Source organism: Bidens hawaiensis, unplaced genomic scaffold (genome assembly GCF_021521415.1).
Source record: "Bidens hawaiensis isolate Kalapana, Puna unplaced genomic scaffold, B.hawaiensis_p1.1 tig00008479_1, whole genome shotgun sequence".
NCBI lineage: Eukaryota > Viridiplantae > Streptophyta > Magnoliopsida > Asterales > Asteraceae > Bidens > Bidens hawaiensis.
In genome coordinates, this window is record NW_027491602.1 from 82,378 (window position 1) to 95,576 (window position 13,199).

At 34.6% G+C, this 13,199-nt stretch overlaps 1 protein-coding gene across 1 annotated transcript; it reads right to left on the reverse strand.

Annotated features, from left to right (window-relative positions):
* Nucleotides 1-2,475: 2,475 nt before the first annotated feature.
* On the reverse strand, nt 2,476-4,967 carry LOC143529097 (probably inactive leucine-rich repeat receptor-like protein kinase At5g48380). Its single transcript, XM_077024967.1, has 2 exons — nt 4,160-4,967; nt 2,476-3,553 (listed from the first exon to the last, which is right to left on the reverse strand). Exons 1-2 carry the CDS (start codon nt 4,958-4,960, stop codon nt 2,537-2,539), a joined length of 1,818 nt encoding a protein of 605 aa, XP_076881082.1. The 5' UTR covers nt 4,961-4,967; the 3' UTR covers nt 2,476-2,536.
* Nucleotides 4,968-13,199: the final 8,232 nt, after the last annotated feature.

Genomic DNA, 13,199 nt, shown 5'->3' on the forward strand with positions numbered 1-13,199 from the left:
ATTAATTATGGATGAAGAAGATGGGTATGCATATTGGTAAAAGAAATAATAAAAGTTGTTGTAACAAAGCGGGGCGGCTGCTCGGTAGCAGGGGTGCTCGGCTTGTTTTAATGAAATGTTACGTTCAAAAAAGGAAAAACAAACAAACAAACAAAGCAAGGTGGATTTAGGTAGTTGGTTGCGGGTTCATCAGAACCCCTGAGTTTTGAAATTTTAATAGAACGGCTATATAAAAATTGGTGTGAACCCTAAAGAAAGTGAACAGGTGTTGTGGTCGTAAACAAAGTACAGTTTTGAGTTGATGTTTCTATTTTTAATTGGATGTCTCATTGCACAAGGAAAGAACTTAAGCTTTAGGATGTAAGACGACAATAAATAAGGGATATATTCTCAAATACATGTCTTGTTTTTAACTTTAGGTATCAAAAGTTGGAAAAATTGAGAAAAAAAAAATGTTATTTTCTGCAATGTTGTAAAAGTAGGTTTACAAAACCGAATACTCTCCAAGTACTTGCTACAAGGTATGTTGCCGACGCAAGTTTCTGTAACTCCGCCTAGTTACTAAGAATCGATCAAAGTTGGTCAACCTCAGCCATAATCGCATCTAGTCGGTGAACTTTGGCCAATTTTGACTTAGAAAAAATAGAACATTATTCGTATTTCTATAATATTAAAGAATAAATATCATTCTCTTAATTAATTATTAGTAATTTTTAGAATAATTTATTATTTAAGAATACATTTCTCTTATTTATATTAATATTTACGTATTTTGTTATAAATATTTGTAAACTTATGATGTTTGATATAATATCCAAAAATAAATTTTCTTTATATTTACCACGTCCAAATACTCTCCGAGTACTCCCTGAGTAATCCGAGTACACCCAACTCCCTAGTCGGCCGCCTAGAGTCCGCCTAGCGACTTTTGCAACCTTGATTTTCTGTTAACTTTAGATTAATAGAATTATACAATATATAACTTTTTGAATTGTGTTAGTCCAGCTGGAATGTCCATGAAGGGAAGCTCCTACATCAACCACTCCTTACTCGAGTTCAAATCCTCTTATAGTGGTGTTCTCCCTAGTAGTGGCTTATGAGAATCGAGCGTGGGACCTCGCCGGTCATAGTTCAACTTGTATACCCGAATTTTAGAAACACGCAGATCTACCTTACCATTTGAAAACATAATCTCCGCTCCAAAATCTAAACCCTAATCATGAATGGATAATTCCATCTTCTATCACACACTTCATCTTTCATCTCTACCTAGCCAATTCCATTCTGATTTTCATCTTTAAGGTAACCGTCTGTTTGAACTTTAATTAAAAAAAAGGCTCACTTTTTATAATCGTCTATTGGTTAACCAGTTTGTATAATAACCTAACGAGTTTTAAATGAGCTTATTTGGTTATGATTTAGGTTGTGCAATTTTTATATTTTATTTTTATAAAAATTAACTTAAATGAGTTGAGTAATTGAGTTTAAACATTAAAAATACATATTTTTTTCATAAAAATATATATAATTCTTCAAGAAAAAAATTGAGGTTACTAGGGAGATAGGGTCAGGGACTCTCGACGATTTGCTCTCCATCAAAGCTGGTCATACCTTTATGACACAAAGGCTAATATTTCAAGTTGGTTCGGATTTGTGTATAATTTAGGGTTTGTGAAATTACCGTATGAATTTTTGCTACATGTTTGTTTTCATTTGGGACGACTCAACTGTTTCAGACGCCCAAAACGAGGTAAAATGTGATGTCCTTTTCTTAAAAAAAAATTTTTCCTTTTTATTTTTTTTAACATTGTATTTACTATTTATCTTTGGCATAGAACAATAAAGTAAAAAATAAAACTAATGAATCACTAATAACAGAAGCAACAATTAAGCTAACTAAAATACAGTGAGTTGTGGATTTTTAAGACTTTCTTGTCATCATTTTTACCTACTAGAAATTTATGTTACACTTGTTTTGCAAGCAAACATGAGATCTTTCATTCTAATCTACTTTCAATATATACTATTTCTGCTGAATTCAAACAAGCATAGATTTATACACCTTATTTGATTTGGGTAATTCCACATTGTTGTCATCATGATTTTTATGCTTTTATATTTATGTCTCAGCTGATAAAATCATTTCACAATCATGAGATGATACAACAAAGGGGAACACAAATGTATATAAATTTGTATAATGTTTTACAAACTTTGATTATAGCTCATTTGGGTCAACTCTGTAGCGACCCAAACTTACGGAGAATCAACTTCAGTTTTCTTGTCCTCAAACCAACACAATACTTGGCGTGTAACCAAGTCCAGCAAAGAGGCGGGTCAGGTCAAAACGGGTTTAGAGAAAACCCTTGTTCGGGCCAAAATTAATAAACAAATAACTAACATACTATTTCACAACACAAAAAGTTGAACATTGCAATGAGTGAAGCTAAATATGTCTTGACTTGTAATATAAAAGTCAAACCTGAAACCTTGATCTGTAGATAATAATATCTATATAACACTTATTCACAGCACTTCAATACTTCTCTAGCGTATCACGGGCCACAATGAGTTCTATCTGACCTGCATCCCCACTATCAGTCGGCATCATCAAGATCTCATCATCTGTCGAGAAGTGATAATGCTCACCAATCGCCCGTAGCAATTGGTACACTTCAAACATAGTGGGCCTCTCTTTATGAGCTGGCCCGACACAACTACACGCCACTTTCAAAAACTGAAAAACCTCACTCGTATATCTCTTCTCCTTCAACGACTCGTCAATCGAGTCTTCAAGTCTCGACTCACCAGATAACTGAGTCACCCACTCAGCTAGACTCCCTTTAAACGTCTCAGGAGCTTTAGCCACATGGGTTGGTTTCTCGCCCGTCACTAGTTCTAAAAGCACCACCCCAAAGCTATAAACATCCCCTTTCGGTGTCGCCACGAGGGTCCGTGTATATTCCGGGGCCACGTAACCCAAGTCACCAAACTCACCATTTACAAAAGTACTCAAATGCGTATCGACTGGATTCATGAGCCTCGCGAGCCCAAAATCAGATATTTTGGGCTCGAGGTCTGCATCTAGTAAGATGCATTTTGAACTTATGTTTCTATGGAGGACACGCGGGTTGCAGTTATGATGTAACCACGCAAGCCCTTTGGCCGCACCAATCGCGATTTTTAGCCGTGAAGGCCAATCGAGGGGGTTCGGGTTGTCGGTGATTGTGTGTAGTTTATCATGGAGGGTTCCGTTTGACATGTACTTGTAGACTAAAAACCGTTCGGTTTTGGTGACACAAAAACCTAAAAGTGGGATCAGGTTTCGGTGTTTGACTTTCCCGAGTGTGGCCATTTCGGATGCGAATTCTTTCTCAGAATGTTGAGTGTCTTGTAATCTTTTTATCATGAGTGAGGTGCCATCTTCGAGTACTGCTTTGTATAAACAGCCCGTTCTTCCTGACCCGATTATATGGTCTTTGCTAAAACTGTCAGTAGCTTTCATTAAATCACTCAACCGCATTTTAGAAACCGGGTTTTCAAACATAGAAAGCTGCATGAACATCAGAAGTCATTTTTAGAATATATAAAAGATAACTAATGCGTTTGCATTCACTATTGTTAGTTAAAAAATATTTATTTTTTAAATCACACAAATTGACTGAGTGGGTCTCGGTCAGTTTCGGGTGGAACCAGCAAACACCTTTAGCTATATGGGTTGTGTTCGTGTCAACCCGGTGGCTTGTGGGTTGACCGGGTTTAACCCATTTACTTTTATAAAACATCTTCTTTAGGTAACTAATAACATTAATTATTTGGGTCATTTTTATGCCAAATTTCAAAAGTTGATAAAAAATTGGTACAGATTAAACAAAACTGCTTCAGAATAAAAAAACAAACATACAATACATAAATTTAAAATTTTAAAAATACCAACATGCAAATTCTTTTTTTTGGCCTAAAAGGGTCCTGCACATGTCAACCTGCGAATACACGTGTCAAGTTTCGGGTTCGTTTACTTGCGACGACTTTCATGTCCATGTCTTGTTCGGGTTCATGCAAAATTTTCAGGCCCAACCCACCAACCCGTGAACACGAACCCGAAAGATTTCTCATAGACAAAATAGAGATACAATTAACAAGGGATGAAATGTATTACCTTAATGGCTTTAGCTCCTTTAATATTCTTGGCCCATTTATTCCCATCAGGATCATCATCTTTCTTCTTTCTAACAACCTTACGCATAAACACCGTCATTCCCACACCGACAACGAACACCGCCAGAGCCGCCCCACCAATAGCCGCCCCGATAACAACACCCACACGGGTTTTCTTAGTCTGTGTACAACGACGCAAAGGCCGGCCACATAACTCAGGATTACCCGCATAGTCTACACTAATACTCCCATTCTGAAAAACCGGAACGGGCCCGGATAAAAGATTATTCGCAACACCAAATTCTTTCATCCGATCCAAACGACTTAACTCGAACGGAATCTGACCCGAAAACCGGTTGTTATCCAGTTTGAGGACATTAAGGTAAGAACAATCTGCAAAGGTTGCGGGTATCTGACCCGAGAAGCTGTTTGAGGAAAGGTCAAGAGTTGTTAAAAGCTTTAAAACTTTTGACACGTTTGCCGGGAGAGAACCGAACAAGTGGTTACTAGAAAGATCTAAACCCGTCATCGAGGTGCAATTTTCGAGCCCGAGGGGTAACATGCCTTTGAGTCCCATGTCAGCAAGGCGGATATTTAAAACTCTGCTTTCATCCGGATGCCAACATTCGATTCCAGTGAATTTACAAATGAACCCTTCGGTATTGTTATTGAAGTCCCAATTTGATAACATGTTATCGGGATCTTCAATCGAAGCTTTGAAGGATCTAAGACAGTTAATATCAGTTTGGACAGCATTGCTGAATGTGATTATTGTAAGTATCATGATACAAGTAGTTATCATCGGTACGCTACTCATTATGTTGAAATTGAGTAATATCAAACTCGAGGAATTAACAATGGCGCATATTCAAGTGCCTGCAAAAATAGTGAAAGAAACGGTTAAAAAGATAATAACTAATAACTATAATTCATTTTTATTAGAGTACTCTTTTGACTTATGTTGACTAAAGTTAGTTACATGACCTTGTTAGATTTAGTTGATTACTAACATACTTGTGCTAGTTTTCTTCTTATACAACATATATAATCAATGAAATACATACAACAGTTTTGGTGAGATTGTTACAATATAACAGAAGCTAAATAATCACTCTTTGATGCATATTCCACTGAATTTTAAGAAATAACACAGTTTTTGAAATTAGGAGCATTTGGATGCGAGTGTTCACAGTGATTATTGCGATCCAAACAATCAAAACCTTAATTTACACCATAAATTAGGGGTTCGTGGCGCACCTTGTTGCCCGTTTAGAAAAATATGATCTTGACTTCAAAATCTTATTACTATACGAAAATAAAATAATTATGTTAAATTTTGAATTCATAAAATTCAATTACATCATAATTAGATCAAAGCCAATCAAAACCCTAACTTAAATCCTAAATCATGTTAAAATATGTCATCATAAAATTCAAATTCCATCAGAATCATATCATAAGCAATAATAACCCTAATTTAAACCCAAAACGACATCAAATTTTAAAATAACGAAATTCAATCAAAACCCACATCAAATTCAACACGATAATGAGCAATTTACATAAATTTGAAGTTAAACTGCAACAAAAATGAAATATTATGAAGAACATACATAGAGGCTTTGAAGATGAGTAGCAGCAACAGAACCGGAATGTTAATTGAGGAAACAAGTGATGTTAAAAATAATATTAATAAGAGAAAGAAAAGAAAGAGGAGTGATGGTCAAAGAAGCGAAATTTAAGCGACGACTTGACTGAAAGCTGCTGCGTCCACTAATAATGGTATGATTGTCTTCCAGTTCTTGACTTCAGTCAAGTGGAAACCGTGTGAATCAATATTATTATTATTTTTTATTAAATAATATTAATATTGTTGTTGCTTTTTGTGGAATTTGGACTCAAGAAAGTGATTTTTGAATGCTACAGTTTTATATTTTATTGGCCGACTGATTTAGTAATTCACACTCTCCCACATATTTTCCATCATTTTTTCTCTCCATTCACATTTGTATACTTTAAAAAAATAGATTTCTATAAATTATTGATTTTTTTACATATATAGGTATTACATAAAAAAACAAATTATTAGTCTATGAAACGTTGAACTTACTAAGGTGTTGTTCATTTTTTTCAGAGATAAATGTCTGTAGTCTGTGGACCACATCTGTAGAAGAAGAGGTGCACCAAACCTCTGCAGTTTGTAAAAAGAATACTGTTTGTTTTTTAACGTCTGTAGATTGTTAAAATAAACTGTTAACGGTGTACAAACTATAGTAGTGGGTGTGGTGGTGGATGGTGATAGTGGTAGGTGGTGGTGGACGGTGGTGCTGGTGGGTGGTGGACATTGGTGATGGTGGACGATGGCGGTGGCGGACGGTGGGTAGTAGAAGGTTGTGTGGGTGGCGGACACTGGGTGATGGTGGTGGACGGTGGTGGCAGATGGTGGGTGGGGAGTTGGTGGTGGGGCGGACGGTGGTGGAAAACGGTGGGTGGTAGTGGTAGTGGTGGTGGACGGTGGCGGTGGCGAATGGTGGGTGGGAGGTGGACGGTGGTGGTGGTGAACGGTGGGTGGTGGTGGTGGTGGTGGTGGAGAGTGAGTGTTGGTAGGGTGTAGTGTTTTAACCCTCTGTACCTTAGAAGATCTCAGAAGTGGATGGACCAATGGACTGTTTGGCAAGTGCTAAGTCATTAATTGCTGAATCAATAAGATGTCTGAATGGTTTAGAGGCTCTGAGCCAATAAGTGCTTAACCAGGTAAGTCTGTTTGGTTGGATATCTGTATAACTATGTAAAATAACTATCTTAACCCTCTAAACTATTTCTTGCTGAATGAAATGTATCTATTTGGTTACGTATTTGAACGATAAATGATTATACAAAGAAACCACAAAACATCATAGAGAATCCAAATTACACATAATTACTTTAAAATCCATGGAAACACACTAAAATCCAAATAAAAATTAATGGTTTGCGTCACTTTGAATTTTACCCATGGAAACATACTATCCAAATAGAAAATAATATAAACTATCATAGCTATAACGAATTTGACAACCTTTATCCACCTTCTAAGGACCAATTACTTCTTTAGTAATTTACCAAAAGTTGTGGTTTCGCTAGTTGTCGCGTCATCACCCAATCATCTCCTATGCACATTTGGCTATTGTCTTCTAATCAATCACTAAAAGCGTTTGCATCCTTTTTCAGTCGAAAGCTGTCAATCGTTACATTCTTGTGTTGTCATCACCTGCGTCTGTCTAAGTAAACTCTTTGTTAGCGGAATGTTATGGGTCACATATTTTCTTTCAAATTGACAATTAGAGTAATGGAGTGACAGAAGTAAGAATTGCAATCAAGCACATTTGAATTTTCAAAAAGTAACTTTTAGGTATTTCAAATAATACCACAAACAAAGCAAGCATCAAGCACACATGTCCAATGGCCCAAAATGATGGTTGCGCGGGTTTGTGTTTTAGAAATTTTGACCTTACGCGTTGTGACCGGGAAACCTTGGAAAACCATATTGACAAATAAAATTGAGATTAAAAACAAAGAAATATTTACCCATGCGTGTTGCAGCGCATGAATACGTAGAGTTCCATTACATGTATGCCACATACATATACAAAGGCTATAACTCATTAGTGAACAAAACATGGAAAAACCTTGACACAAATAGAACTATCCTTCACTATTGTACTTGTATCCTTTAAAAGGAGCAGCTCTAAATTTGTATTTTAACTAGTAATTTGAACCCCGCGTTGCGGGGGCGGGGATAGACGATTTGAATGTCGTTTAGAGTTCGTGACAAAGCAAAACCACTGAAGTTTGTTGATGACATTTTATTTTTATATTTCTAGAGCTGGTACAAATGTACAACGGTTAAGAATATCAAATTTTACATCACTATTGTCGACTATATGGTAACAATTTGTGCATACCTTTGTGGGATTGCTTTTCCATTTGACGTTTTCGGATCACATGCACCACCCGAAGGACTTTAAATGCAATTCTGCTGCTGTCCACAAACTTATAACATGTTAAGGCATGAAAGTACATATAACATTAAAGTATGTTAGTTCAAATTGCATATCTAGCATCAAAGAATGCAATTGAAGATAAACCACAACTTCTGTGATACTTAAATATCTTCACTATTACTTTTTTATTAAACCCGTTGTCATTTTTAAGCATAGTCAGTTATCGAAACCGACCCGGAACCACCCAACCTGTACTTGATTACCAGGCCAGAACCAAAGTAACCCAAAACCATGTAAACAAAACCCAAATTACCCAATATAATTGAACCCGATTAAATGTAAATTAAACTACCCAAACCTGACCCGGTGTAGTCCTAAACCCGATTCGGGTCAGTTTCAGTTACCGATTATAGTTAAGAATGACACCGGGTTAAATAAATAAGAAAAAAGAAAGAAACTCGTAACTCGAGTTCTGGATCCATTTAGGTAATCGATTACGGCAAAAAAATATTAAATGTAAAAACAAACTCATCTTTATTCTCTGGTTTCGATTTTCACGGGTTTAGGTTGTTCAGGTATTGTTTAATCAGCTTTAGACTTAGGTCGGGTCCGGGTAAGTCAGATTTTTTTTCCTTGTGTTTCTTGTGGCTTCATGTTGGATTCAGTAATTGAGTTTAGGTCAGGTAGGTCAAGCATTGAGCCCAACCCATCTAAACAAACATAAGCAAAAACTCAACCAAAAAGAACGTTTACAGTTAAGAATAAAACAAAATTCATAAAATTGGAATTGAGAAGTGTTACAAATAGAAAGAAAATACCTTAATTTTTAGCAACATTGCAGTCATCCTTTTGATGCCTACACAAAAAGAAGATTATAATCAGCTTACAACCTTACAAAGTTAAAGTTTGATCAAAAAATTATGTAAAGTTTTCCATTTTTTTCTTTCCATCTCCAGATGATCCAACAAAGGATTATCAGCTATGATCAGCTACATCAAGATTTGGTAGAAATTCTTCTTTGCAAACTGTATAGATTTATTATCCAATTCAATAACTAAAAGTTGAACATTACAATAAATAAAGTATAAACTAAAAAATTGGACTCTTAAGCACAAATTAGCAGAGCTTAGACTCGAAATGAATGACAAAACACTATAACCAAATTTTCAAATTCATACCTTAGTAGTTCTCTATGATATAAATATGGATCGAACTCGTGAATAAAACTCTCAAACTTGATAAATATTTTAGTATGAGCAAGAATCAATTAAGATTTATACAATCTAACCTTATACAGTTTCAGACTTCAACATTTTCTTGTTGAGTAGCAGCCAGCTGAGCTGTTATACCTGCAGGAAACAATACAATAATGAATTCAGGTATGAGTATGAAATTGTAAACAAAGTGATAGCATTTAATGTGAAGAAAATACAAAACAAAGGTATCAATTCATAATTTACAGATAATAAATCATTGATAAGTACCCACACTTGGTGCTCTACTGATAAAGTTAATAATATATTTTCTATTTCCAGCTCCTTTGCAAGACTTCAACTTTCGGCTTGTAGACTTTCTTCCATCTAGTAATTTCAACTGATCCCTAGTGTAACGCCTAAGGGTAAGCACAAATTGATTGCCAAATATATAATTTACAAATATATAATAAATCATTGATAGGGGTTATGTTTGATTGAACCCGGCAACAGTGAGCGATGAATCAGAGAGTGAACAGAGTAACTAAAGAATCATCATGGTCACCGCTTCAGAGAAATAAATAAGAGAGAGAGATGGAGGCATTGATGATATCAAAGAAGCCTGGAGGCTGGAAGAAACAACGGTGAGTGGGATACAATTTCAACAGCAGGCCGTACAACTCTCAATGCCTAAGTTCACCTAAAATTGTATATATATAAATAAATGTGTTACGCTATTTTGAAATCAGCAGCTCCATACCAAAATGAAACAATTGATTCTTAAAATCAATACTACATTAGCGAAGACATCTAAAATGATGCCATGTCCTGCTGTGAGCATCTAATATCTTTGTTATTCTTCATTAATTTCAAACCAATGGTATAAACTATCAATACTAAATAGCATGTATCCCACAAAATTCTTTCTTAAGTTTCAATTAAGCTATATATATATATATTATGTTAGAATAAAAACCCACTTAAGTTGTGAAAACTCTAGAAAATCATTCTTAACCACATGTTTTTTATTAAAGATTAAATCTTATGGTCCACAATTAAAGTTAATAAAAAAATGTAAAAGTTAATTTACATTTTCACTCTTTTGAAAACATATATAAAAATTAGAAAAAAAATGTAAAAAAATAGCAAAACATTTTTTTTTATGTTTTCGATATTTTGTATTAAAGGTAACAACATATATTACATGTAACAAAAAAAAACGATGTTATATAAGGTTTTTACGGGTTTTCACAACTCAAGTGGGTTTTCATTCTATACTTCCCCTATATATATATATATATGAAAACCCACTTGAGTTGTGAAAACCCGTAAAAACCCTATGTAACATCGTTTTTTTTTTTTTTGATTTTTTTTTGCACACGTAGTATATGTTGTAGCATTTAATACAAAACATCGAAACATCAAAAAAAAAATTTGCTATTTTTTTACTAATTTTTTTATATGTTTTCAGGAGAGAGAAAAAATTATATTTATGTTTATATTTTTTATTAACTTTAATTGTGAAACACATGATTCAAACTTTAATTAAAAACATGTGGTTGAGAATGAGTTTCTAGGGTTTTCACAACTCAAGAAGGTTTTTATTTTAACCTAACCCTATATATAATATGGGGCTGTTAAGCATGTAACCTTGCATGCGAAACCATCAAAACTACGTCGTTTTGAATAAAACTTTCCAAAAAAGATTAATTCTATTATTTTAAATACTTGTTTCCTTCCATTAATATTACATCCCTAATTCTGAACCATGTCTTCATGTTCGAATATGTTATTTTCGTTATTAATACCGTCATAAAATATTAAACTATGTTTTTTTTAAAAAGAAAATATGAATTACTTTAACTAGAATTCATCGTTTTAGATTATGTTTTTGTTATTAATAATTATTTGTGGCATGAGGAAATGAAAATTCAAAGGTCAAATGAAAATGCAAAAGTTCTTATCTTCACAGGTAAGTTTTTGAGATGTTTTTTTTAATATCAATTTACTAAAAGCACAACGATACCAAACCAATTAATAATGCCGTGAATAATAAAAATTCAGTTCCATTAGCTTAGTAACAACCATGATTAATTAAACTTCTGAATTACGATACACAGGTGTAGAAATATATATAGTTGCTTTGGGAGTAAATTGACTTGATATTCATTTTTTGAGAAAACATGATTTTTATGATCAATTTTGTCAGAGATAATTCTTTAGAATGATTATTCAGAATTAGGTATGTAATATTAATGCAAGGAAACAAGCATTTAAAATAATAGAATTAATCTTTTTTGGAAAGTCTTATTCAAAACGATGTAGTTTTAATGGTTTCGCATATATATATATATATATATATATATATATATAGACACATTCTTGCATAGAACACGCATTCATGTTAACCTTTGACCTTTAATCCAGAATGTACCTCTTGTACAAAACTGTCAATAGTGCCTTTAATCCAGAATGTACCTCTTGTACAAAACTGTCAATAGTGTTGGCCAATTTTTCACAATTTTTTTTCTAATATTCATTAAATCTGTACACACACATACTAAGGTGCATATAAACGCAAACCTATATATAGTATCCAAATACTTACATATATTTATGGTTTTTTGTTTAACCAACTTATCTTTTGGCTTCCCTTTGACCCGTTATTTTTTTTTTTGCAAAAATCATTTATCATGAAAGAGCACTTTAGAAATATTTAACATCGCAACATCATGTATTCAAACCCAAAAGAGTAAAGGACAAAATCACTAGAGCACACCTTTAGCCTTTCTATTAGGCGACAGCGCATCTGCCTCTTACGCCATTAGGCCTCTTGTAATAAATCAAGAATAAACTGCATGGTTTTGAACAAATTAAGGAACGAATATGTTTGAATGAGTACTCAGAAAAAAAGGGTGTGGTTAAAATGCTCAGAAAAAGGGTGTGGCGTCTAACATCGACTGCTCCTACGTTTCGATATTTCACGTTTTCGTGTTATCACCGCTGGCAACATCATTCCCACCAAAATGATCATGTGATTTTTGGAAGAAATACATTTAGTTTATTTTAACAAATCATAACTATATAATATAATTATGCACTGTACTTCCAGCAACATAAGCAAATGATAGTAATCTAAGGCATTCAATTAAGTATTCTAGGTTACACCTTCTTTAATTCAAAGATTGAGGTTTCAAGAGGATGTACCTCATTTTTTTATCTCTAACTACAAATTAGTTGTTAGAGCCAAAGCAAGAATCGGCAAAACTGATCAATTAGCTTAAACTGAACATCAATTAGCCATTCGAACCATAAACCCTAGCTTCTAGGCCTAGCCATTCGAACCACAGAGACATAAATCAATGACGGCGGGGAAACAAAAGAGCATAAATCGAGTAAGGAAACAAAAATCATTCCTGTTTTGTGCTTGAAATCAGGTTAAAATCGAGTGGTGATCGAGCATCAAACTGCTTGGAAGAGCTTTCCAGGGGCTGAATTCGAGACCAAATTAAACCTTTCTCCTCTTTTTTGTGCTGGACATTCCTTGGCTCAGAATTCGTGCCTTGTTTTGATTTCTCTCGCCTCAGCAGTTTTTCTGTGGCTGTAAAGACCTTGGTCGCAGATATGATCCCTTCCCAAGTCTGAGGCATACCATCTCTCCCAGTCAAGCAACGAACCATTTTTGGCTCTTCGCGTTCACTCTGAATGCCCCCCTCAACATATCCTCGATGATTCCCCCAATATTCAGACTCTCGTTATTGAATCTAGTAATGAAACTTTCTAGTGACTCGTTGTCTCGACGGACAACACTCAGGATTTCTGAGGGATCCTGAGTATGTTTACGCTGTTGATTGAAGTGTTGTGA

What these genes read in the sequence shown, in the direction of transcription:
- LOC143529097 (XM_077024967.1), bottom strand. Translation starts at nt 4,960, where the DNA reads ATGATAACTACTTGTATCATGATACTTACAATAATCACATTCAGCAAT. An exon ending in AAGGAGCTAAAGCCATTAAG is followed by an intron (nt 3,554 to 4,159) that starts GTAATACATTTC and finishes ATGTTCATGCAG; the next exon opens with CTTTCTATGTTTGAAAACCC.